At 27.2% G+C, this 26148-nt stretch overlaps 1 protein-coding gene across 5 annotated transcripts in view; it reads left to right on the top strand.

Annotated features, from left to right (window-relative positions):
- The window catches only part of LOC107449700 (zinc finger protein rotund), a 558914-nt gene that overhangs the window by 478492 nt on the left and 54274 nt on the right, over positions 1-26148 (top strand). For all 5 annotated transcript variants that reach the window (XM_071187674.1, XM_071187671.1, XM_071187676.1 and 2 more), the window contains one exon: positions 24247-24469. In XM_071187674.1, the coding sequence (XP_071043775.1) occupies positions 24247-24469 (223 nt within the window). The remainder of the gene's footprint in view (positions 1-24246; positions 24470-26148) is intronic.

Below are 26148 nucleotides of genomic sequence, written 5' to 3'. Positions count from 1 at the left end.
CTAAAATGCTAGTAAATATAATTTTTTTCTAATGTTAATAAATTTTAATTTGCGGTATTATGATAAATTTAACAAAATATAAATGATCTAAAAAGCACATAATGAGATTTCCAAACAAATATTGTTGCAATATGCATTGAATTTTTTTTTATATGTATTTCTCATTTGGGTTCAAAAATAAACCTTAGACACTTATTCTTTCCAATTGCTGTAATAATAGTGAATTTGTTCTTCAGTGGTTAATTTGTAGTTTGTAATTCCTTTTTATTTTCTCTTCCGTAACATGTATAATGCAACTTTGTTTAAACTAATAGTACGAAAAAAAAGTCAATAAATTATTTAAAACTCACATAGAAAATAGAGTTAGACTTTTTTAAAATTAACTTTAACAGCGCATGTAATTTGTTTTTAATACCTTCTTCAAAACTGCTAGGAAAACTTGATATTTACAAATTATAACAAATCAAGCTAATTAACTTATTTATATGCCATCTTTATGATCTCATCTGAGTACATTTCTCTATAATGTATGCTCTTTTTTTAAAAAAAAATTGTTTTTGTTAAAATAAAAACACTTAATACAAAAAGTAGGAATAAATACACGATTAAAATCTATTGAAAAGAGCTTAAATATATACCACTCAAAATAATTTTTTTATTTATTTGTCGCTATATAAAAGCGTGAATCACTCAAATAGAAAATAGCGTTTGTATTTTTTTATTAATTTTTAATAACGCTTTTAATGTGCATTTAATACATTCTTCAAAAATGTAACGATATCTTAAAACTTGATACTTATAAATTATAACAAATCAAGTTAATTAAAAATTAACCTATTTTTAAGCCATCTTTATAATCTCATCTGAGTACATTTCTATATATTTCCCAACTCTATTTTTTGCTAAAATAAAAACACTTAACACAAAAAGTATAATCAAAAACACGATTAATTCTACTGAAAGTGACTTAAATATATGCCACTCAAAATAATTTGTTTTTTTTATTTATTTGTCGCTATATAAAAGCGTAAATTAATCATCGCGAAAATTCAGCGAAGCGACGCTTCTAACATTGACAGTTAAAGCCTATTTTAAAACTCTTGCCTCTTTCTTGTTTCGTTTAAAGCTCACAGCTATGATTACCGGCATGTAAAATAATAAAGAAAAATATTTGTTCAAAATCCAAATTTAAGTGGAGGCTGCCGGTAAAGAAGACTTATTTGAGCGTGTTTGCTTGTAGCTCAGTAATCTCTTCCGAGTGAGTTCTGAGCCTTCTAAAAGAAGAGTGTTTTTTTAAAGAAAAAATACCTAAAGGGTTATTGTACACGTGGCATCTCTAGCAGTAATAATTGTTCGTGGTTCCTAAAAGCAGCTGCGATTGATGGAAAAAATCGCCCTAATCAAATTAAGTAAAAAAATTAATTTGCCAGATTTAGTTTCAAGAGCGAAGAAAATATTATTTCTTAACAGCTGCTTTGGTAGTAAAATTTTCGAACTAACGGTACTTTTTGATTAAAAAGTAGAAACTGATTAAATTATTTTTATTCATATATGATTGGCATTAATCAAGTTCGCGTCGAATAAAATGTTTAGTGTCGTATTATTTTGTTTCATTGAATTCTTTGTAATTACAATGTGTGGAGCGTAGATAGTTTTATTGTTTTTAATTAACTTATTTATGAAAGGTTAGACTGAATTTGTTTACATGCTTTATAAATCACTAAGTATTATTTTTAATGTGTTTATTGGTATGTGGCATTTGTTTTCAATGTTCATAGACGTACTGAAATGTTTTGGATTCTCCTCCAAAGTGTTTGAAAAAATTATTTTCTTTAAAATTATGAAAGACATAAGTTTTGAAACTAGAAAAATAATGCTCAATTTCGAAATTTAAAAAAAAAATTAATGAAAAAAACATAAAAAAAACAGGTTTGATGTTTTGAAAACCCGCTTTCCTTGATTGTGCTTTGTAAGATTTTAATACAATTTCTTTTACTCACTTAAATATTAATTTTCGGCATACAGTGTATATATTGTTTTGTCTTAACTTTAAATGTGATGCATAAGAATATCTTGATTGAGATTTTCACGGAACGGATTTTACATTCAAATAAGTATTTGCTGATTTCAATAAAAAAAAAAAAATTTTAAATTTATTTCTTTATGTTAACTATCAAACGTTTCTCCAAATCATGTAAATAACCAATAAAAAAAATTTTATTATAAGTATAGACGATCAACCATTATTTATTCACTACTGAATGAAGAACTTCTCCAAGTCCAAAAATTTTTTATTCTGCTGCTCGCACTTTCTAAATCATATAAACTGCTTTTCTAATTCAATAGACAAGTATGTTTTAAGGCACTTTCTTAGACGTTTGATAATAAAACACAATGCTGTAACTCCGATGAGTTTGGAGTTCCCCAAGATGAAGTAACTCCAACAAGTTTAAAGTTAATACAAATTTAAAGTAAAAATATTTTATTTTTACAATAGTTAAACTTTGACTTTTGATTCTAATATGAAAAAATTTGACATAATAATGATGAAACACGCATTTGACAAAACATTTAAGAAATATATAGTTTATTAAAGAAATATATAGTTTATTTTAATACTGCAATTACAATACTGCTCTATTTTTAGTAAGTGAAAATGTTTTGCCAAAAATATGAAATCCAACTAAATCTTTATATATTATTTCTGCTTTAAAATACTCTGTAAATGTCATGAAGTCAAAAATACATTTTTGGTAAGCTTTTAGCCCAATGCTAAGTAAATTTAGTGACTGGGATTTAAGTCGTTATTATATTATATTCGACAGCATTATTTTTCAACACATTTTAACAGGGTATTAGTTTTTTAATTCAAGAAACACTGAGAAAAATATGGTCAAAATAACCATAATAAGGTGTAATTTATAGTGTCTCTGACTCTTTGGGAACGCCAAAAAGCTTGATAATTTTTACCGAAGCGCTTCGGAAATGATTTTGGTAAAATTCACAATAAAATACGGTTTTATAATGTGTGGTGAAATTTGGTAAATGTGGTATTAATTTCGTAATTTTATTATGAAATCTTAGAACATAGTACAAAAACTGTTTATTCGTTTCAATTTACTTCTCAGTTTTATATTTTTTACTAAATGTAGGGAAAAAAGAACTATAATTTTGAAAACCAAAATTTCCAGTAAACCGTTACCATATGAACGAAAGAAATACCAAATGAATGGTTTAAATACCGTATATTTTGATTTTATTAACCAGAATGATGTTTGTTTTTCTTTATTTTACCACAGATGTCATTACCATACAGTTTTACCAGAATTTTTTATCTGTGAAGGAAGTATTAAAGGAAAATTATTCTTTAGAAAGTAAATTACGAATTTTCCTTTTATCAAAAATATAAGCATTAAATCAACTACTTTCATAAACAAATGAATCTCTCTCATTTTCTTATTTAACCTAGCATTAGAAATAAATGTATCTCACTATCCTAAATGACTTTTCCCGCATCAATAACGGGACATTCTTCAAATCATTGTTTTAAAAAAAGGCAAAATTAGACCCATTTGTAACGGTACTGTTAGTTTTTTGTTAACTTAATGAAGTCTGTTTCTTTTAACCATGTCCCACGTGAGTTAAGATAAAATTTTCCAGCGAGACCTCAAAGAGTCTAAAATTCTCAGGAGAAAAGCAAGAAATCTAACAAATCTGATCTTTTCGGCGGAACAAGTACCAACTCTTCGGTGAAATTTATTTAGGTGAAAAGCTTAGATTTATTTTTTTATATGATAGTCTATCCTTTTAAGTCATCATGGATGCAAACGGAGGTACAATTATTTATTTTCCGAACGAACTTTTAGATCCCTTTTCGTAAAGATACATTTGCCAATTGCACACTCTAATAAATCCAGAGTAAACTCATTCGTAAAAATAGTCTTTGTTGATGTGTACCAATTGGGTTTAAAGGAAGATATTTTTTTATTCAACTTCCTCCACTAATCAAAGTTACCGTTCATTACAGTAAAGAAAGAAAAGAATCTCAATATTTAAAGTCTTTCATACGCCACGGTGGCCGCGGGAGTATTTACATATTGATCTGTAACGATGCATTAACGGTATCTTCATTCATTATCAAGTAAAGAGTGCGCGACTGTTTTACCAACATTCCTAAGAGTCTTAAGCAAATATCCACAGACAGAATCGTCGAAAAAGTCTGCCAAAGAACTGCTGTTTCGGCGCGATTTTCACAAGGAATAAAGATTTAGCTACTTGTTCAAATCTTTGTTATTTGAATTCATTTCAATTCCTCTCTAAGAACATGTCTTGAAATTTTATTTTTGAAGGAAAATATGAGTTTTTCTGTCATTGCTATCAATATATCTATCACGTTATACATAAATTGCAAGATTTATATGTAAAGAGTGGGGATTGTTTTTCAATGCCCCATTATTTTTATCTCAAAAGGTAGAAATCTTATACATTTGAGGGAGTGTTAAGGATACGTTTAGAAATATAACTAAGAAAATTTAACTGCGAAGCAAAATATGAACTTTAGGGCAATTGATATCAATTCATCTACTTCATTATGCAAATATTATGGATTTTAAATGCAAAGACTAGGTATTTTTTCAACTTTAAGTGTCCTAATAATTGCCTAATAATTAATCCTAAATGATTACCCTTTTGAATGAGCTGCTACTCAGTTATGATAAATCTCGAGAATTTCAAAGAAATTTTCTTTTCGATGCAAAAAACTAGTTTTTCTGTCATTGCTACAATTTATCTATCGCGTTATGCAGAAATTATGAATTTTGCATGTGAAGACTAGGGATTTATGTATTGCATTTTGCAGCATTTACGGATGTTGCATGAAAAGATAAGGGTTTTTTATTCAACATTAAACTATCTGATTTAACTATATTTTTTCCCCGAAATGCATTAATGCAGAAAAGCTAAATGTGTTTTTATAATAAGCACTTATACATTTGAGAGAACTGCTTTTTTGTATGGATACGTTACGAAAATTTCAAAGAAAATTTAATTTTGAAATGAAATAGTTATTAGCTTTTTGTTTGTTTTTGTAATTTATATCAATATACATATTTGTCATATAGCACTGAAATTAAGAGATTTATCTATAAAGATAAGAGTTGTTGTTTAATTATTTATTTAATTATTTCCATCGAAAGCATTTTTATAGAAAAAGTAAAGATAATTTAATAATTCGTTAATACAACTGATTATCATCAGTTATATTAATGAATTCAATAATACAACTGATAGTAATAATTATTTTTTTTCGGAAGTTTAAAAAAACTAAAGATTATATGCTTTTCTGCAACTGGTATCAATTTAGTTATGACCAAAAACCGAAATTTAGAACTTTACATAGCTTTTACTCTTCCTTACGCACCTTGACTAGTAATATCAGTACTTTAATATTTGATTCATAATTAAATAAATGTATTGGGAAATGGTTTAAACACCCAAGATTTATAAATAATTCCTAAATAGGACATAATAGATACATAAATAGGGCAGGAAAATCATGCTCTAATGTGCTAGTAAATCTGAACTGCAGGAATAGAATTTAATAGCTATTTTACTAACACTATTAAAATCTTTCACCAAAAGCGTAAAGTTGGTATCTATTACTTAACAAAAAGTTTTATTTATTCGTATAATTTATTTCTATAACTATCGCCATTCAGGTAATTTATTGTTCTAAAATAATATTTTATACACTGAAAAAAAGTCCCTTTTTCAGTAAAATTCATTTTTATAAAAATTTTACAAAGTAAAAAATCTGATGAACCGTAATAGATGTAGTAATATTTACCTTAAAAATCACTTAATCACTGTAATTAAATAAAAAAAAATTGTGGAAATTACGGTATAATTTTACGGTAAAAATGGATTTAACGAATGATGCACTCAGGGAGCCAGTACACTTTACCGTAATTTGATCCGGAATTGTTTACAGTTTATGTAACATTCCAGTCTAAACAATGCTTTCTCATAGAATGCGTAATTTATTTATGAGCTTATTTTAACTTTACTATGATTAAAATAACTATAGTTTAAAAATGCTATATTTAGGCTTTTTTTTTTTTTTTTTTTTTTTTTTTTTTTTTTTTTTTTTTTTTTTTTTGCTTATTTAGAGGAAGCTATATAGGTTATTACTTATATTTATTTACAATTTTAACTTCCCAATGTACAATAAATACAATTTAAATATTAAATCTATTGTGTTTTTATTCAAAAATGTTTAAAAACCTGCGTAAATATACCCACCTCTAAAAATGTATTTTTATGTAAAAGAAAAGTCAATTGCTTAAGGCTTTTTTTCCAATTGATGTCCAATTTATTAACCGTTCATTTAAGCCTGAAGAGAGCAACATAAATTTTCTACAACATTTTTGGTTTGTTTTAAATAAAACTAATGTTTCTAATTAAAATATTAATATAATTTATTAATTTTGATTATATTGTGCATTGAATTCTTTTAATTTCTAGCTGTCTTCTTCCACTCTTATTTCATTGTTCTAGTTCTTTTTATTCTATTTATTCCGTTTAACAATTTTTAACTTAAAAAAGAAGCGCGGAAGATATTCTGTGACATAAATCACTTCTACTTCCATAAAATAATACTTGGTCTAGTTGGCGCCATCTGTTAACGGCTACCTCAACTAAATTGTGCCTTGAGATCTTTCATTCAACCCGCCTCTCGATGCAAATAATGTAATTCTCTACTTCAATTTTATGAATATCTTTACATGTAATATAAATAAATGAACTAATTTAGTTAGTGTTATTATTTAAAAGTTATCATAGGGTATGAGATGATTATTCTAAAAATAATTCGTAAGGATTTTTATTACAGTCTTTTTAGATAAATAATTTTGAGAATAAAAATCCTAATTAAATCATATAAAGAGGTCATCGGTTTGATGTCAGTATGTAAAATTAATTGCAAATTTAAATAATAATTTATGGGAAACGATTCAATTTAATGGTAGACTGAATATTTTTGATCTTAGTCAAACTTTATTTGCAAAATTGACGAATCATGCCGAAAAACTCTTCTTAACATTAAATGTTTGTTATTAATTTTATCTTTCAAAATCAGCTGACCAATCGAAAATTGAAGACTTCAATTAATAATTAAGCATGATATTTTATAAGTAATTGACGTCTTGTTGCATTATAGTTATTAATACAATTTGTTTGAGACACGTAAAAACATATGATTAAAGAACGATTTATGCATATTTTGACCTTAAGTAGCATGAGAGAAAAATCTCCAAGAAGAATTTTTTTTAATTATATTTCAAGCTTTTTTTTTCAATTCTGATTAAAGTAAAAAAATAGTAAATAAATAAATAAAAATATATGTTTTCAAGGAAAAACTTACTTTTTTAGAAAGTTGCTTGTTCATTTTATTTTTCTTTAGAATATTGCCTACGATTTAATTTTCTTCTTTTTTCAGAAATTTTAACTTCCTAATTTTTTACTTAACTAATTTTAATTAACTAATTTTAATTTTCATCTTGCATAAAAGATTTTATGAATCTTGAATTCACCTTCGAAAAATATAATAATTTTACAGCATAATCAATGTCATCATTTTTATCCATCTTCATTATAACTTTTGACATTCTTTAAGTTTACCGTAATTTTTACTACCTTAAACATACAAAAAATCATTTCTGACACGTGAATACGTGTATTAAATGAATGAACAGTTTTTAGCATTACAAAGTAATATATTTTAAATCTTTCTGAAATTATTTTTGAAAACTATATTCAATTAGTTTTTAACCAACCAGTTAAATACATATGTCATGTTAATGTATATCCCATAGAGCCGGAAATCTGATCATGCTTTTTTTCACAGTGTAAAATCATTTAAATAGCTTTAGAAATATCTTTACTTTTTTTAAACTATGATTATTAATTCAACATTCATCTGTACATAGTTTACAATGTGTACTACGAAGTATTTATTTATAAAATGCGTATGTCGCAAAATTTTATATTAATATTTGATAAATCAAATTTTTAGAAAACATATTCATAGATATTTATATTCATCATGCGTTTAAAATGATTGATTTAATATTTTTAATCAATCTATTATTTTTGTACGAATACTTTTTAATGTCTTTAAATTTATAATTCCTATTTTTAAAAAAATTCTTGCTTTACACGAATTAAAAATGAATTTTTCCAAATGTAATTCTAAATGTATGTATTTATATTAAAAACTCAGTGTAGTTCATATGCATTTCAAGAAATTTAATTTCAAATACGAGAACGAAATAATGACCACAAAATTGCTTGTAAGCACTATTTTCGACCATCTATGTAAGAATTAGTGAGACATGTAAAATGGATTTAATCGAATAGCGCGCCAAACCTAATAATTTGACGTTCTTGGAAAATAGCTTTTACAGACACCAATTTAACAGGTCTATAAACATATTGTTTGATTTATAAGCACTTATATATAACATATTACTGTCTGAAATATCAATTAGTTCCCTTTTCAGTATTAATGTAGTTCCATCTGTTTGTAATTTATTTAAGTGACCGTTATACTTCGTGATCGGTGATTCTAGAATAGCTGAAATTCAACAATCAACTTCTCTGTTACGAGTTTTTATTGGTTCATTTTTTTCCTGCTATTATTTTATAATAGGTTATAAGTTTAGAAATAAAATTTAAGAGAAATAAAATAATCTGAAGATAAATATAATGATATAAAAAATAATGATTTTAAAAGGCGTTTAGAATAAATTCTACCTGAAATCCTTACTTCATTTAATGACTTTTAATGTCTTTATTTTTATAGAATTGGAAAAAAAATCAACATTGAACAGTAACAGCAGTAAATTGAAGAGTAACAGTAAATTGAAGAGTGCATTTCATCAGTAGGTTATATTTCGGACATACCTTGAGACTCGTGTTTACAAAATGGATTAAAGACAAAATACACCTGAATAAAATTGGACACAGCATAAAATGAACCTTTTATATTTTAAGCAAATCAGCTTTTCAAATTTTTAGCACCTTCATTACTGGATTCTCTTAAAAAGCACGCGTAACGAAAAATATGAGAAATTTGCTTGGGTTATTTGTTTATTTTTTTCAGTTACTACGAATAACACTGAGAAACAATTTTTTTGTTGCACTTATACAAATACTTGATTTTGCCTAATTTGGGTGTGAGGATTTCAAATCTGAAATTATTTCTGTTCCTTAAGCTACAGATATTTTTTAAAATGTCAATTTTACTTTATTCTTCGTCGAACTGTACAAGTCCAAAAATGTTATATATAACAGGGGGTCGCGTAAATGTTACGACAAACTTATAGGAGAGTTAGGGCACATCATAAGAATTAAAACTGCATTAAAACCCGTGCCCGAAAATGTCGTAGTACGCGACGAGGGGAGCTTTCCTATTATGACCTGTTCAGAAGCACACGAAGAAACAGTTCATGATAGGGAAGCACTCCAAGCGATCTATACAATTTTAATACTGATGATGCGCCCTAACTTCTCTAGAAGTTTGTCGCGAAATTTATAATAGACCGAAAATGTCTTTTAAAAAAGCTGTATCTTGGAGCGAAGAACCGATTGCAGATTTAAAACCAGCGAAGTGAAAATATCCGAGATCAGTTGAAAAAATCACATGCAACTGAAAACAAACAAGAAAAATTTTTTACCCCAGTGTAATCATCATCCTATTGTTAATTTTTTATGAATGCAAAATTCATTATAGTAGCTTAAAAAATAAAATCAAAGACTGCATTAATTTTTCTTAAACACGCACTTTTTTTCAAACACGCTTTTCAAGCTATGTCTATTTCCTTAATCAGAATTGTGAGCCACGTTTACTTTTCAAAAGCACTTATCAAGCTATATCTATTTTCGTAAACGCGGATTTTTAGCTCTATCAATTTTTTTTCAACCACGCATTTCAAGTTGCGTCCATTTTCTTAAAAGCACAATTTGAGCCACGTCCAAAATAAAAGGCTTACAGACGATTTGTTTTCAAAAACATAGCTCAAAATATTTTCTAAAATTTTACATCAGAGGCAAAAAATATCTTTCTACCAAAGATTCAAAACTAGGTAAATGTTTTTGAAAAGAATCGTGGTCTCTGTATTTATTTTATATAGATTTCATTGCATAAAAATTAGGCCGTACTATGTTATTAAAAGAAGAATTTTTGATCTTGATGGTTCTAACACAAGAAGCAATTTGTTGTTTTTTAGTGATTTTAGCGGAGAAATCTGCCGTACTTTCAGGTTGAGCTGTAAATAAGCTTTTCCTTTTTGCTCTACGGTTTAGCAAACCTGCCGATTTTGTTGCAGGAGAAAGTATCACAGAGGAAAACTTTATAGCAGCTTATAATAAGGTCATGTATTGCAGGAAGGTAGAAGTGTAGTAAAAGAAAATGCCTTGTCACGATTCTGGATTGATTTAACGATCTAAACGTTATCTAAAAAAATAATCAAAGTAAACATATAAAATAAACTCATTGTAAATATCTAATTATAAAATTTTCTTTTGTTTATAAAAGTATTTGGAAATATATAATTTTTGGAGAAATGATCTCCAAAAAGGAATTTTTGGAAAATGAATTTTAGAGAAATGAATTTTGGGAAGAAAAAAAAATCGAAAAAAAATATTTTNAATAAACTCATTGTAAATATCTAATTATAAAATTTTCTTTTGTTTATAAAAGTATTTTGAAATATATAATTTTTGGAGAAATGATCTCCAAAAAGGAATTTTTGGAAAATGAATTTTAGAGAAATGAATTTTAGAGAAATGAATTTTGGGAGGAAAAAAAGGTGATTTCTTTTTAGGTGATTTTAGAAGAAAATATTTTTTTCTTCTAAAATCACCTAAAAAGATTAAAGATCAAACGAAGGTATTCCGATTCACTTAAAATTATTATTTAAAATTAAAATTTAATGAATTATTTTTGTTTTAAATAGATACATTTTTTTAAAAAAAAAAACTTTTTTTGTTTATATACGTATATATTTTTTTAAACGAATGGCAGGTGCTTGTACATCTCTCAAAAACTGATTTGTACTTTATTATTTTTATACTTAATGCTTTAAAAGCGAAGAAAAGAAACAATTAAAAATTTAGAATTAAAGTAAAACTTCATCAACTGATAGGCTATATTTAATTCTCGTTCACATTGTTACTATAGCTTCTTTTCTAAGCCGAAATAAAAATTTCTCACTAAATTTCAAACCCTAATTTGTCTAATAATCAAATAAATACGGCTGTTTTAATAATTAACCTTAAATTTCTTTTTCATTATATCGGAAATAGTTGAATTTAAATTGCGGCTTATAAAGTTTAAACGATACATTCATTTCAATGAAATTCACAAGAATAACTTAAGTCTGAATTCTCTATTATTGACTCTATACCAACACGCCTTCCATTCATTTTAAAAAGATTGAATATTCGTCTCTTACAACAAAGCTGTAGAAAAGTACATTTATGAACTCTTCATATCAATGGAACATATGGAATTCTTAAGCTTAGTGTCTTACGAATCTACCGATCATTCTTTTTTACGCAATGTCTTGCCCTTATTTCTTATTTGTTTTTACTTTCCTATCTGACTTTCATATTATTCCTCAAGTCGTTTCGTCGGTACTACTTTTCTGCTTTTACTTCCATCTTTTTTTATTCTAATATTTTTTTCGAAGCCAGCTGCGCCAATATCGGAATGATATTTCTTTTTTGCCATCCTTGTCTTTTGGCAACTCCTTTGATGTTTTTTACCCGCGGGACTACACCCGCGGAAGATGAAGACAAAAAAGCAACTCTATGTTTACCTGGACCCGGGTCGAACGCCTCCTGAGATTTTTTCCAGTCGTCATACTCTTTTTCCTACCCACCCCCTTCAGGAATCTTTCTTGGAATACTATAAGAAGGTACTACGACCCACCAAAATTGATCTGTATGTTTGTGTCACCGCCAAAACTCGTGTAATTTCGTCAAAAAAACATTATTTTATGCATATTTTATTCGATTTCAATGTAAAAGGCTGGTTGAATTTTAACTGCTAACTTGAGTTAATTAAAAAAGACAGTTTAAAAATGTTTTCTGTTTAAATAGAAACGTGCATTCGTAAAAATCGTTTACGGTTTTGTTCTTAAAATAATGTTCCCATCCTGTTTAGTATATTCTTCACTTTTTATTACCCTGTTTTTAACTACAACAGAGTTTAACCACGATATAGTGAATGCTATTAGCTATGTCTTCTATTGAATTAATTTGCATTGTATAGTGAATGTATATTAATTCTTATCGATCTCTTTTTTAATTGATAAGCACCATAGTATGATAGTTTTTAGAAATCTCTTTTATTTAATTAGCACTTTGTAGCAAATGAGCATTAGTTTTTCTTCGTCTCTTTTTCAATTAATTAGCATTCTATAGTGAATGCATATTAATTATTGTCAATCCTTTTTTTTAATAAGTTAGTATTATTTGGTGAATGTAAAGTAATTATTATCACTCTCTTCTATTAAGTTATTGTTCTATAGTGAATACAATCTCTTTTTATTAGTTAATAAACCAAAATTTAAAATAAATATTTTATAATTTAAGGTTAATTTAAATTAAATCATCACATTATTATAATCATTAAATTAGAGGGAGACATTTAATCACATAATTTATTCCTGACAATATCCTGGCTTATGTTACGAATTTTGACAATAATTTCATCACTAATTTTTTTTCAAATATTTATACAATTTAAAAAAGAATAATAAGATTAATTATGACTATAAGCAAAATCACACTTAATAGTCCGTATAAAGTGTTTAATATTAGCATAAGGCTTTCTGGTAATACGTTTTTCACTTACCTTTTTGTTGAAAAACTGGTACAGGTCTGAAACTTCGCCTTGTGTGGTAAAAAATCACAAGAGAAACAGTGATGTAATGCTTGTATACAACGGATGTGAAGTCTTTCTGTTATGAGAGCGATTGAATCATTCGGTAGCATCACTATTATTTAAAATTTTAATATTTAGTTCTTAAAGGTTTAGTATTTTAGGTATATTTTTCTTTAACAAAACAGTTATTTAATATCATGATTAAACAGTCACTTTTGTGTCCTTGTAATTAACCCGGATGGCAAGAAAAGGTAATTTGGCTTCGCGTAAACTAAATTTCATTCGTGTGATACCAAATCCTCTCATTATTAATCCAATGTTTTGATTTCTCTATATTATATTCATATATATTATAGAACTATGGCCGTTGTCATGAGACAATTGTCACAGCCAGAAACTGTACTCGGATCAACAATCAAGTTTGTATCACGTCCTATGTGCCTCAATGACAACTTATAAGAATTGGAAAAATATTTCAGAAAAATTGCGATCTTACTATTAAATTTATACAAAGCGTGAAAGCTTTAGTTTAACCCCGCGTAAGTATTATATTAGGAAATAAACAATTCGTAATTTACTTTTCAAAATTATTTTGTTGTCTAGTAATACAGGGGTTGGACAAAATGATGGAAACGCTTCTAAACTAACACATTTTTTCATCTTTTTAAAAAAATACTTAGAGAATCATTTTATAAATTAAGAAATGTTTAGGTTATGCTATTTATCACATATATCAATGATGATTAAAACTTTTAAAGGCTTAAGGGACTTTCAATAAATTACAAACGGAAAAAAGTGTTTTTGAACATCCTATGACAAGAAATTTAGCAATGAATTTGTAACTTGTCGCAGTTATTTTGGTTATTGTATGCAACAAATTGCACAAATCTGCAATTGCATTTCGTAAATCTAGCTTAAATATTTATGGGGATATGGATATTCTTATAAAAAACTAATATTTTTGTCTTGCGTGTTTTTTATATAACTTTTAAACTATTGAATAAAATTAAGCAAAATTTTTACAGCAATTTAAAATTAAATTATTGCTTGAAAAATATAGAAACATTCGTTTAAAATTGCGCAAGATATGAGTAATTGGAGTAATTCTTTTATGCTGCACAGATGTGTGAAAAATTAAGAAAAAAAAATTTCTTAATTTTGTAGAAAATCGTATTTGGCCACTAATGAAAAATATCCGACTTGAATAACTTAAAAATTTGAAAAAGTTTCACAAATTTTCTAAGTAGTTTTTGTACTTTTTAAAGAAAGGCTCGAATTGATTAGGGGTTTTCTACATATTTTATTTTCTACTATTAAATAAGATTTATTAAAAAGGACAACGGCATTGTTGGGGATCATCCTCCATAAAAGTATTTTTTCTTTCGCCTGTTTTCTTTCATTTTTAAATCATATTTTGGTGCATGAATGTTTATTGTGAAGTATTATCATTTGTTATTACATTTTGTCTTAGGATACGAAATAATATTTGTAGAAATCTCTTTTGTCATTTTGAGCTTTGCTTCTATTAACTGGTACAAAAACTACATGGAAAATTGCTTGAGAATGTTTAACTTTTTAAGATATTCATATCGGACTTTTTTCATTAGTTGCAAAATACAATTCATTACAAAATTATTTAAAAAAAATTTCTGCGCATGTGCATTATAAAAGAACTACTTTAAATTCCTATAAGTTGCACATTTTTCAGTTTGTTTTTTCAAATTTTAAAGCAAAATATTTGTAACTAATTTAAATTGCTCTGAAAATTTTGCGTAATTTTATTGAATGTTTTTAAAATGACAACAAAAAAGGACAAAAAAATTTTTTCTTTAAGTAAATGTCCGTATCTCTATAAATATTTAAACAAGGATTACGAAATTTTGTGCAATTATTGCATATAATATCCTAAGCAATTGTAACAAATTACAAAACTATTGCTATATTTTTTAGCTCAGGATGTTCGAAAACATTATTTTCCGTCTCTAATTTATTGTTGGTCCCTCAAACCTTTAAAAGCTTTAAGGAACCATTAACTTCATTGATATGTATGTGAAACAGCATGATCTGAACACGTCTGAAGCTATAAAAGGATTCTTTTAGTATTTTTCGAGAACAATGAAAAAATGTATTAGTATGGAAGTGTTTCCATTATTTTGTTCACCCCCTGTATATGTATATAATGTAACTTGAAATAGTCAAAAAGTTAATGGTTGAATTTGTAATATCATTGAATTTATGGAAGTAATAGCATTATTTAATTTTCAAATTTATTTTGTTATCTTGTTGTTTTGTAATTTATTTATTTATTTATTGTATTTTTTAATGTAAGTTTAGCGAAGTTAATGGTTCCTTATTGTTTATGAGATAAAAATAAAGGGATTTGATTGTTAAACAATCGAAAATTTTAATTTTCTTCCCATATACCTAACTTAAGAAATTTAGTGAAATCTATGTATTGGGACGTGAAAAAGATTGATTTCTGCTAAAAATTTTATTAATGTTTTTTAACGTCTTTATCTATAAATACACAAGATCAAGGATTCCGTCTCCGATGAAGACGTAAGCCAAACATTTTTAAGTCTAAATAATTCCTTTTTAGGAGAAAAAAAATAAAACTGTAAAACTAAATGCTACATGCTTTTTTTGTCATGCGTTTAGGAGCTAATTTAAAAAATTAAAATTACGCAAAAAACCCAAATAGAAACAATACTCCTTTTTTCCACTTAGTACACGAAACGTATTGTTAAATTTATAATATATTTGCACCTCTCTAGAAAAAAAATTGGAAACAAAACGTAAACATACCTTTTTAAGTAATTATACACTCTAAACATTTTTTTTTTCTTCATTTACTTAAAATAAAACGCGCAAATTAAATTAGATTAGACATCATTTTATGATAATTTTCCGTTTTAATTAAAACGCGTCGGGGGAAGGAAAAAAAAACTTTTTTACCGCATTTCAATCATCTCTCCTGGCGACGAGAAAAATCGCAATAATGTCGCCAAGCCGGAATCATTTCCGTCTTCCAACTAAACATTAGTAAAACGAGAAATTTCGGCAGTCGGAAAATTTTTAAGTGGGGGAAAAGATAAAGAAGAGTTGGAATTTTCTTATAAAGGTTTTAAGAGATCCGGGATTAAAATAGGTGGCGCTGGCGAATACCGCGTTCTCGTTCCCATAGTAACGGTTCTGCTCTCATCCGCCATGCTTTTCGAGCAGCCTATTTCTTTCCCACTCACCTTCTGCAGAACCCTTCTTACCCACGAATACACAGGAAAAGTTTTCCTCTCTGGCGAATTTTACTTCCCCCCGCCCCCTATCCGTTCTTCCTCTTGGCGAACATGAATGTAGAGAGAGGAGCATCATCATACTTCATTCATCTCTTAAACTTTTCTCCGCCTTTCAGGTTCTGTGATTCTTGATAAGGGATAGATACAAAAAAAAGGGCTGAATTTGAAGAGCAAGAAGATAGGGGTAAAGCGTGGGAGTGAGGAGGTCTCTAGTAATGGGCTGAGATTGCCGCGAACACTAATTAAACACATTTAAAGCTCGGTTGCGTTTTTCACTAACTTGTTTCGTTTTTACTGAAGGGGAAAACATTTCCTGCAAGAATGCACATTTACGGACGACCAGACTTATCCTATAAACGGCACTAATTAAATTAGCGATAGTTTTCCCTCTCTTAGACCCTTCTTTTTTTTTTTTATTCTTCTTTCATTTTTTCCCTCATTCTTTTCCTCTCTTTCATCAACTCATTCGACCCATTAATATTAATTTATTGATATCCCCGAACAACACCTAAATCCAAATTCATATCTCGAAATTCACAATCTATTAGAAATTCGACAGCTCGAATCAAAAACCAGTGAAGAAAGTCGAAAAACTTATTGCAAAAATGGATTGTCTTTGATGATTATTCCTCAACAATGCCTAAATGCTCTTCGGCATGAAAAAAAGTTGGAGAAAAATAGTTCATCTATTTCCATGCGACAGAAAATGGTTCGAAATTAAAAAAAAATTGTTGCTTTAGCAGCCTTCGACTGACACCATCTTGAAGTTTAGATTCTAGATTTTTTTTTAGTTTATTTTGTTTTGAACCATTATTTTTTAATGAAAAAGATTTTATTAACCTATTACAATATTTTTATTAAGGACGAAGACTAAAAATCTGGATTGAGTAAGAAATAATCGAAATTTTAAGTAGTGTAAGCCTTTTATTAAAGTATAGTAGAAAATCGTGCAACTAAATAGCGTTCCAATAAATGGAAGTGAAACGGTTTTGGAAAAGAAAAACTACAATATGCTTGAAAGAAAAAACAAGTTTATTGATAGAGCTTACAAATTAGTATTTTTTTTAAAAAAAACACACCAAAGTCATTTTTTAACGACTAAAATACTTATGGACTAAAAAATTAGATTCAGTAAAAAATAATTACATTTTTAAAATTTTCTCTCTAGAAACTAGATAATTTGTAGACATAAAAATTGTCCGCCATCATTTTTTCGTTTTGGAATAGTCAGGGCCTTATTAAAAATACATCATAGGGTTCTTTGTTTGTAAATTAAGCCTAAGAGAGAATATTTAAGTACTAATTACTCTGCTAATTGCAATATTAATTTTATACATTATATATATTAGCGTTCAAAATGCTACGACCAGTATATATTTTTATTTTTATTTGATTACAATAAAAAATAAAATGAAAAATATTTGTTCTTCAAAACAGCTTTCAATAAAGCACCTTTTAATAATTTTTTTTGATAATATATGTGTAAACAGCCAAAATCTCAAATAAAGTATTAAAAATATACCATCTAGAGACTTTTGCATGTCTCAGTATACACTGTTGAATTTGTAAATAATTATATTATATGCATATTATATTCCGCCGACAGCAAGCATTTACGAAACGGATTCATGTCATTAACCATACAAGCCTTTAGTTTTAAGGGATTTCTTTTGTAAAATATTTTAAATATAATGTGAAAAATCATGGATTTATTGAAAAATAGTACATATCGCTGGTTCAAAGTTAAAACGACACTTCTGCACTCACTTCTCATTCAAATAACACGAGAAGTGAGTGCAGAAGTGTCGTTTTAACTTTAAACCAGCGATCTGTGTTCATTTATTATGTCAGTAAGAAATTTTCCTTTTGAAATTACCTTTCGTGAGGATTAAAAGGGTGGCCCTTAAGAAGTTACAAAACTCAACTGGTTCAAAATATCTTGGTACAATTTGAATAGTTATTGTTATTCAGAAAGTCATTTTTTGTTTATGCCTAATAATTTTATGTTTATAAAATTTGTGGGAAATGGATTAAATGTATTTATTTTTAGGGTACTAAATGCATAATTTGTTATGATATATAATAAAATATATTCTTCCTCTAGTGAAAGTTCCCAATGTGAAAGTGATATATGGAGGATATTAATTGTAAAAATGTCTCAAACATGAAAGAATATATATTCAACAATTGAAAAAGATAAAAATTTTGTTTATTAATTTCATATTAAATGTATTGCTTTACTAAAAAAAACTTTCTATTTACAAGAAAATTGATATCCATAATTGAGTATAATAGAAAAATTGCTTCTAAAATATTTTCCAATTCTTTAGTATCTTACTATGAATTTTTGAGTTTAAATATAAATGAGTACGAAATATTTTTAATTCTTTAGTTTTAACTATTTTATACTCTTATAAATAAATATAACTTTCTTATTTTTACTTTCGTAAAAATAAAATTAAAATTAGAAGCGGAAATTCGTTTTGCAAATGATTAAAAAAGGAATGATAAATGTAAATTCGAAAATTGGAAACGATAAAATATTGTTTAGTTATCTATCATGAAATATATTGCAATACTAAAACAGCTTTCTATTTAATAAAGTTTTGCTATTCATATTATACATTAATGAAAAACATTTTTCAAAAAGTAATCAAATCTTTAATATCGTACCATGAATTTTGAGTTAAATAAAAATTAATAACAAATATTTTTAACTCCTTAACTTGCCCTTGGAAATAAATATAACTTTTTTTCACTTCATTAAAAACAAAATTAAAATTTGAAAAAAACAAACAAAGTAAAAATCAGTTTGTTTTCTCTTACGTTTTTTTTCTTTCTAAAGAAACAACAATCAATAGCGGTTACTGTGTAAGTTCTTATTCTAACAAAACCTACAAGAAATCTTGCGGAACTTTTTTTAACGAAAAAAAAATATATATATATACAAAAGGCTCGTAAATGTCTACAGATATTATTTTTTTTACCAATGAAGTTTCTAGGGAAAAAAAGGATAAGTAAATGTTTAAGAGAAAATATATATATAAAAAAAAAGAAACTATGAAAACAAAAGAAGAAACAATCTTAACTTAAAAACAATAAAGTAAACAAAAAAAATATTCTCAAGAGAGATTTGAAAATATCCGTACCAATTACAAAAACCTCTCAATGATTTTTAAAAATGCTCATTTTATCGTTGTATAATCGTCATGAAGTAGAGAAAAAAAATTAAATCCCTTTTTAAGGGAAGCTCTTTTTTCCCTACCCTATTTTTTTCCCTGCATCGTACCTTGTTTTAAGTTGAGTATTTTTACTATTCAACTGCCTTTACGAACTTGGTGGTAGGTTATCTCAAACGTCACATTAGATAACTGTGACAGACAAGGTTTTATCAAAAAGATAACCCCAGTTGAACTGGCTAAAAAACTCTAGTTGAATTCTTCACTTTTTTAGTTTTTTCATCCGCCCTTTTTCGGAGTATTAGGAAATCCGTTCTTTTCAATGTAATTTGAGTAAAACGAAGCAAATTCCCAAAAATCTTTTTCGAGTTATTTTATTTTTTTAATGGTGTTTTTGAAACAATTTACTTTTTTTGCCGTGACTGTTCTTAAGAAATTTTAAATTATAAGCACTTTTTTTTTTCTACTTATTTATATTTATTTCACATTAGTTTACACAGATGATAACTTCTGAAGTGAATATACTTTTTTTGAACAAAAAACAACACTTTCTTAAAATTTAATAACTTTTTCCTTGAAATTAAAAATGAAAGCCACTTCAATTTTAAGGGTGAAAATATTTTTGTATTTAACACAGTTGGAGTATATCTGCTGCAAATGATTAAATTAAATTGAAAAAATTTCTGGTATAAAATACAATTAATAAAATGCTAATCAGAAACTAATGCTACCACATTTACGTAAAAATACAATCATTTCAGTACTTTTGTTTTTGATTTGTGGTATGAAATAATAATGGCTGTATAGCGTAATTTATGAATATGATTTGACTACAAACTCTACCTGTTTCTGCACTGAGAAAAAAAATATGGTCAAAACTTCCAGAATATGGTAAAATTTACCGTATTTCTGGCTCTTATGGAAACGCTAAGAAACTCGGTAGTATTTACCAAAGTGCTTTGGTATTGATTTTTGTAAAATTAACAGTGAAATATGATTTTATAATTTGCCATAAAATTTGGTAATTTTATCGTGCTACTTTTGAGCATGGCATAAAAATCATTTATTCGTTTAAATTTACTTTTCAGTTTTGTATTTGTTACTAAATGTGTGATATATAACTAAAATCACACATTAGTAAAACTATAATTTTAAAAACCAAAATTTTCGGTAAAATTTTATCATACGATTTTACTCAAAGGGTTTTTACATACATTACGATAATTTTACCAGAATTATTTTCTCTGTATACATTCTCAGGACGAGGTATCGCTGTTTCGAAATACAATGTATCGATATTATTTGTTATATGGCCAATTTAAGGATTCTTTAAACCATCTGTTTTTCATAAAAAGAATGATTAGTTAGTTAATAATAGTTGGTTTGAATGACTAAATTCGATATACTTCTGTCTTTTACGCAGAAAAAATGCATTGGATTGAGCATGAACACATTGGAGTACGATTTTATTTTCCAGAAATATCTTATTATTATTTTTTATGAACTGCTGCTATAATTGATAATTATCTTATAGTATATCTGTATTCTGATAAAAGTTTTAAAAAAATTAAAGTAGTATTGTAGATTGCTGAAAAAAGTGTATTTTTGTGCGTTATGCACTATCTTTTCTCTAGAATCTTGTGTTAAAGAATGGAGCTTTTTTTTTCCCTGAGCTTGAGATAAAAATCTTGTTATCTTAACATCGTGTGAATGTGTCAGCTTCATCAATCTCCAAACCACGTTTTGTGTATTTTTAGATTCTACTCCCGTCGTCAAACAGTCAACGTGTCTTTTATTTTCGCAATTACTGGCTATAAATTTAAAAGAGTTGGTATTGCTGAATGACAGAAACGGGTTAAAAAAGATGTTCAAAATGATCTGAAGATATTTTTCTAATTGGAGATAAACAATTTCGGTTCACTTGACTTCTAAAAAAGTATATGCTACTCGAATATCCTTGCTTACAGAAAGTTTGCATTTTTCTTCTTCTCTTGCTTCTGTCTATTATTACCGCAGTGATTAGTGTTAAACATAACTCACTCTCCTTGAGAACTGTTTCATTTTTGTTCTAGGTATTCTTGCTAAATAAGAACTAAAACATCATAATCCATTCATGTTTTCTGCAGATCCTTTTACATCATCATATATGGGTCGCTAAAATCTCCCTGTCAAAATAATACATTGATTTATATATGTATAAGTTTTCTTTACGATTCGGTTGTCCCTGGGTTTCGAAACAAACGAAGCACAAATGATTATTAAGCGATTCCCGAATAATTTTTCATTTTCTTCCGCTTGTACGATTCTCCCAGATGAAGATTAGTTAATCCCGTATGAAAGAAAGAAGATAAATCTTAAAGGAAAAGGTGGTAAAACTCGCGGAAAGCTGTCAACATTCTAGCCGATTCCGAGTTGAGCCACAATCTCTTTAGATATACCACCACCCTTTCCAAATCCTCACCTATCTCCTATATGCCAGAAAGACGCTCGCCTTAAGCTTCTTCAAATTAGTTTAGAGCAAAAATGAAGCCAAATCCAGCTTTACCTTTTACAAGAAACTACGAAAAATTCTTTCCCAGAAAGCTTAACCTCGCCAAAGATCCCAGTGTCTGACTGTCCATCTTCAACCATGTATGTATGTATAGTCCATACAGACGCTCTGGACCTTAACAAGATTTGTCAGGCACGATTCAAACTGTGTAAGATACCAAGGAAAGAAAAAATACTCAATGAAAAGATGAAAAGTGCAACTGAAGGACTAGTTTGTAACTAGTCCAATCTCCGGGGGATAAGGCATCAGATTCCATAGATCAGTGGGACTTCATTCGTTTATTTTCTTTTTGGGATAAACTCAATAGGGGAACCTGATCAGAAACAAAGGATAAAAAAAAAGATATATATTATCAGGAAAAGGCGATGAACCTCATTATTGCGCAGCAAAACTGACGAGTTGTAATTTTCATTGTTGTCAATTGTCAATGCCTAGAACAAAATGGAGTTAGCTTTAGCTGACTGAAAAGAGGAAGAAAAAAAAAACCTGAACAAGACGTAAACACTTTATGATATTATTATTTTTTTTTATCCACTACATCATTTCTTTTGTCTTATCTTTGAGCTCCTCTGGGCTATAAAATTGCCTCGAGACCTTGTTATCGGTCATATCTAATTCAACAAACCAACGAAAAAAATGCTGAATGAAGATGATTTTTTCTCTCCCAGAAATGCCAAATAAGTTGGTCATCATAAATTGGAGGATTTGATCTGTTTATAGAAAATAGGGTGTAAATTGAATGGTTTCTTTTCTTAAAATTCTGTTACTTTTTCCACACTTAATAAACATTTTCTTTATTTGTTTCGATCTTTCTCTATCATTATTTTCAATTATTAATAACATATTAATTTTATACCTGATTCCAACTCAATTTTCTTTATTGAAACTAACATTAGGGATTAACGTGTTACTTTTTTTAAGGATTTTGTTTAAAGAATGAGAAAACCACTTTTTTGCCTCATAAAATTAACAAATTTAATTACAAATGTAGCTTAATTATTATGTTAAAATAAGCAATTCCATCTTTTATTTATACTAACTCCGTAGCAAACTTTTTAAGTAAGAAATTTTTATGAAAGCCCTAAAAAATTATTAAATATAATATTATTTAGGTTTTTTTCTCCACTTTTTGATATAAAATTCCGTTTTAAATCTTTTTTCTATTTCATATTTTTTATATAAGGAGTAACAAAAGTGGATTTAAATATTATGTAACGATTGGAGCAAAGAGTTATCTGGAAAACTAATAAAAAGAAATTTCTTTTTTATAAAAACGTAAAAATTTTAAATAATGTATTCGTTTTAAAAACATCTTATTTGTTTATTTTTATGTAATTAACAGGGAAAGCAATATCTCAATCGATCAAAAGCTTAATAATACTTAGATAAAGATTCTAACATTTCGAAATTTTTTGGAAAATATCATTATTCATTTAATCCTTTCACTTTTCTTACTGTTAAGTTTTAACGTGCTTGTTTCTTCACTTCAAAATTACTTACTAGTTATTTCACGTAATTTAAATTATAATACTTTCTTTTAAATTACCATTTATGTTTTATTTCAGTACACGAGCATACTTAAATAAATTAATTTCTGAGATTTGAACTCTTGTTAATATGGCAAATCAATCAATTTTGCATTAATTATATATTCAAGTTTCTTCCTAATAAAACAAGTTAATGTTCCAAGTCTTGTAAGTTAACGACTCAAAAAAGTTTCAATGACATTAATATTGTGATTTTATTTATTCAAAATTAAGTTTTAGATTCGAAATTTAATTATATCTCCCCTTAATTAAAGCGACCTCCCTTTAGAATCCATGGCCACCTACACAGTCAAGGTCTTTTATTGGTCAGTTTGTACAAATCAAAGCCAATGTTATTCTAATTACCTTGAATTAACCTCCTTGGTTTCGATTTGTAATATTTAAGCATTCATAAACATTACAAAAAAATAACATATTACTCAAACGAATCGCCTAATATTAGATCTGTTTTATTTAATATGATGTAACGATTAAAACTTCACTTTTAACTTTCCGTTTTTGTCAGCGTAATAAAAATATATTAATAAATTCCAAATAAATCTATCTAATTGCGAAGTATCAGACTTTGAACGTTTAATTCTAAAGTGAAAATTACTAAAAAGTAATTTGCAACTTTTTTTATTACAATGCTGATACTTGTATTGTATTATTGTTTTTTTATGATAAAAAAGATGTTTTTTTTTCAAATTTTATGTACCTATAATAAGGATAAATTCTATGTTTGTAGATCTTCCTGCACAAGTCGGCTATGCAGCACCATGCAAGGGAAATCCACCGAGGAGAAGTTAAACCCCATCAATGTCAACAATGTCTCAAGTCTTTCTCCTCTAATCATCAATTAACGCAACACATAAGGATCCACACGGGCGAAAAACCCTACAAATGCTCCTATTGTGACAGGCGCTTTAAACAACTATCACATGTTCAGCAACACACACGGCTACACACAGGTAAGACATTTTTTTCTTATGTAAAATAATTTGTACTGTTTTAATAATTATTTAGAGCCAGTCGGAGGGGTGTAGCTGTCTTTTTTGTGACAATTGTTAAAGTACAAAAATTCACTTCCCGAAATAAAACTCTCACGTTTGACGATTCAGCCATCCTTGAACTGTATTTCGTTAATTTTGAGAATCATTTTGTCACGATATCACGTGATTTATGACGAAGCAGGAACTCCCAAATATATGACGAAATGACGGAATCTCATCGTGATGCATTGTGGGAGATTGTTAACTGGAATGACGATACTAGAATCAAGACTAGACGATCAAAAATGAAGTGACGATAAAAGAGTATGGTGGGCAAGCGTAATGGGTATTTCGTAAAGTAACCGCACTTTAAGGAATATTTAGTATTTAACAGTTAAAAAAAATTATTTTTTTTTGAAGTTTCGTACTTTATAAGGTTTTTTTTAAAGTTAGATACTAACTATCGTTAAAATAATATTCTCTTTATTTTACGACGATTAAAGAATATCTAAATATAGCATCCTATTCATTCTACAAAGAAAAAGAATAACCAGAGATGAAATGTATTCTCTTTATAAAACAAAGATAAAAGAATAACTAGTGATGATATTATCTTTATTCCACTAAGTTAAAAGAATAACTAGACATAAAAATGCTTCCACTAAGATAAAAGAATAATTGATTTTATTGTTATATTAAGAAAAAGTAATTACTTAAGATAAAGTAGTAGTAATTGATCAAATATATTTTCCCTGTTTCATTCAGATAAAAGAATTATTCGAGATAATATGATTATTTTTTTATTCCACTAAGATATAAAAAAAATTGATTTTGAAAAAAAATCAAGTCTTATAAATGTTTACCTTAAATATAATGAGTTTAAATTTTAATACTATATTCCTTGCTAATAATTTGTAGTTACCTTTAAAAAATATCTGCAATATATTGCGCTTTAAATAAATAAAAGGCAAAAACTTCTTAAATTCAGGATACTAGTCAAAAATTGTGTTTTTTGTTCATTAAAATTTAGTGCCCTACGATCTGTCACTGAAATGAGTAGTTTTTCTTACTTAAAAATAAAGTCATTAAATTTAAATTCATAATCGAATTAATTTGATTTCAATATTACCTAATACAATCCATAAAACTGCATAAATAGTTGCTGCATGTTAAGGTTAATAAGAAATAAAAATTCATTACAAGCAAGTACAGTTAGTTATTAACCGCAATGGAAGTATAAAATATCATTACTTGCTTAAATATATACGAAAAATCTAAAGTTAATTAACTAAACATTAATACCCTTAATTGTGCTTCTTAAAAACTAATAATTCTCATAAACCGTTTTTTGAAGAAAAAAATCACTTAATGACCAGCAAAGATTTATTTCACAGAACAAAAATTTAGCATCGAAAATGTTATTCAATTCAATAAAAGAAGCTTAATGAATATTTAATTAATACGACTTACCTTCTTAAACATATTGAATGAACAGATGGTCTTAGAATTAAATTAATAACTAACTATTAACAAATTATTATAGCCTGTTTAAGCATTTAATTTAACCTTAATTAATTTTTTTTCTAACTCTTTTATGCTTAGCCAATTTATAAATATTTTTTTATTACTCTTTGACACATTTTATACGAGAAAAAATA

The sequence above is a fragment of the Parasteatoda tepidariorum genome, chromosome X1 (genome assembly GCF_043381705.1).
Source record: "Parasteatoda tepidariorum isolate YZ-2023 chromosome X1, CAS_Ptep_4.0, whole genome shotgun sequence".
NCBI lineage: Eukaryota > Metazoa > Arthropoda > Arachnida > Araneae > Theridiidae > Parasteatoda > Parasteatoda tepidariorum.
The sequence above is the reverse complement of the archived record's forward strand: the minus strand, read 5'-3'. Positions and strand labels throughout refer to the sequence as shown.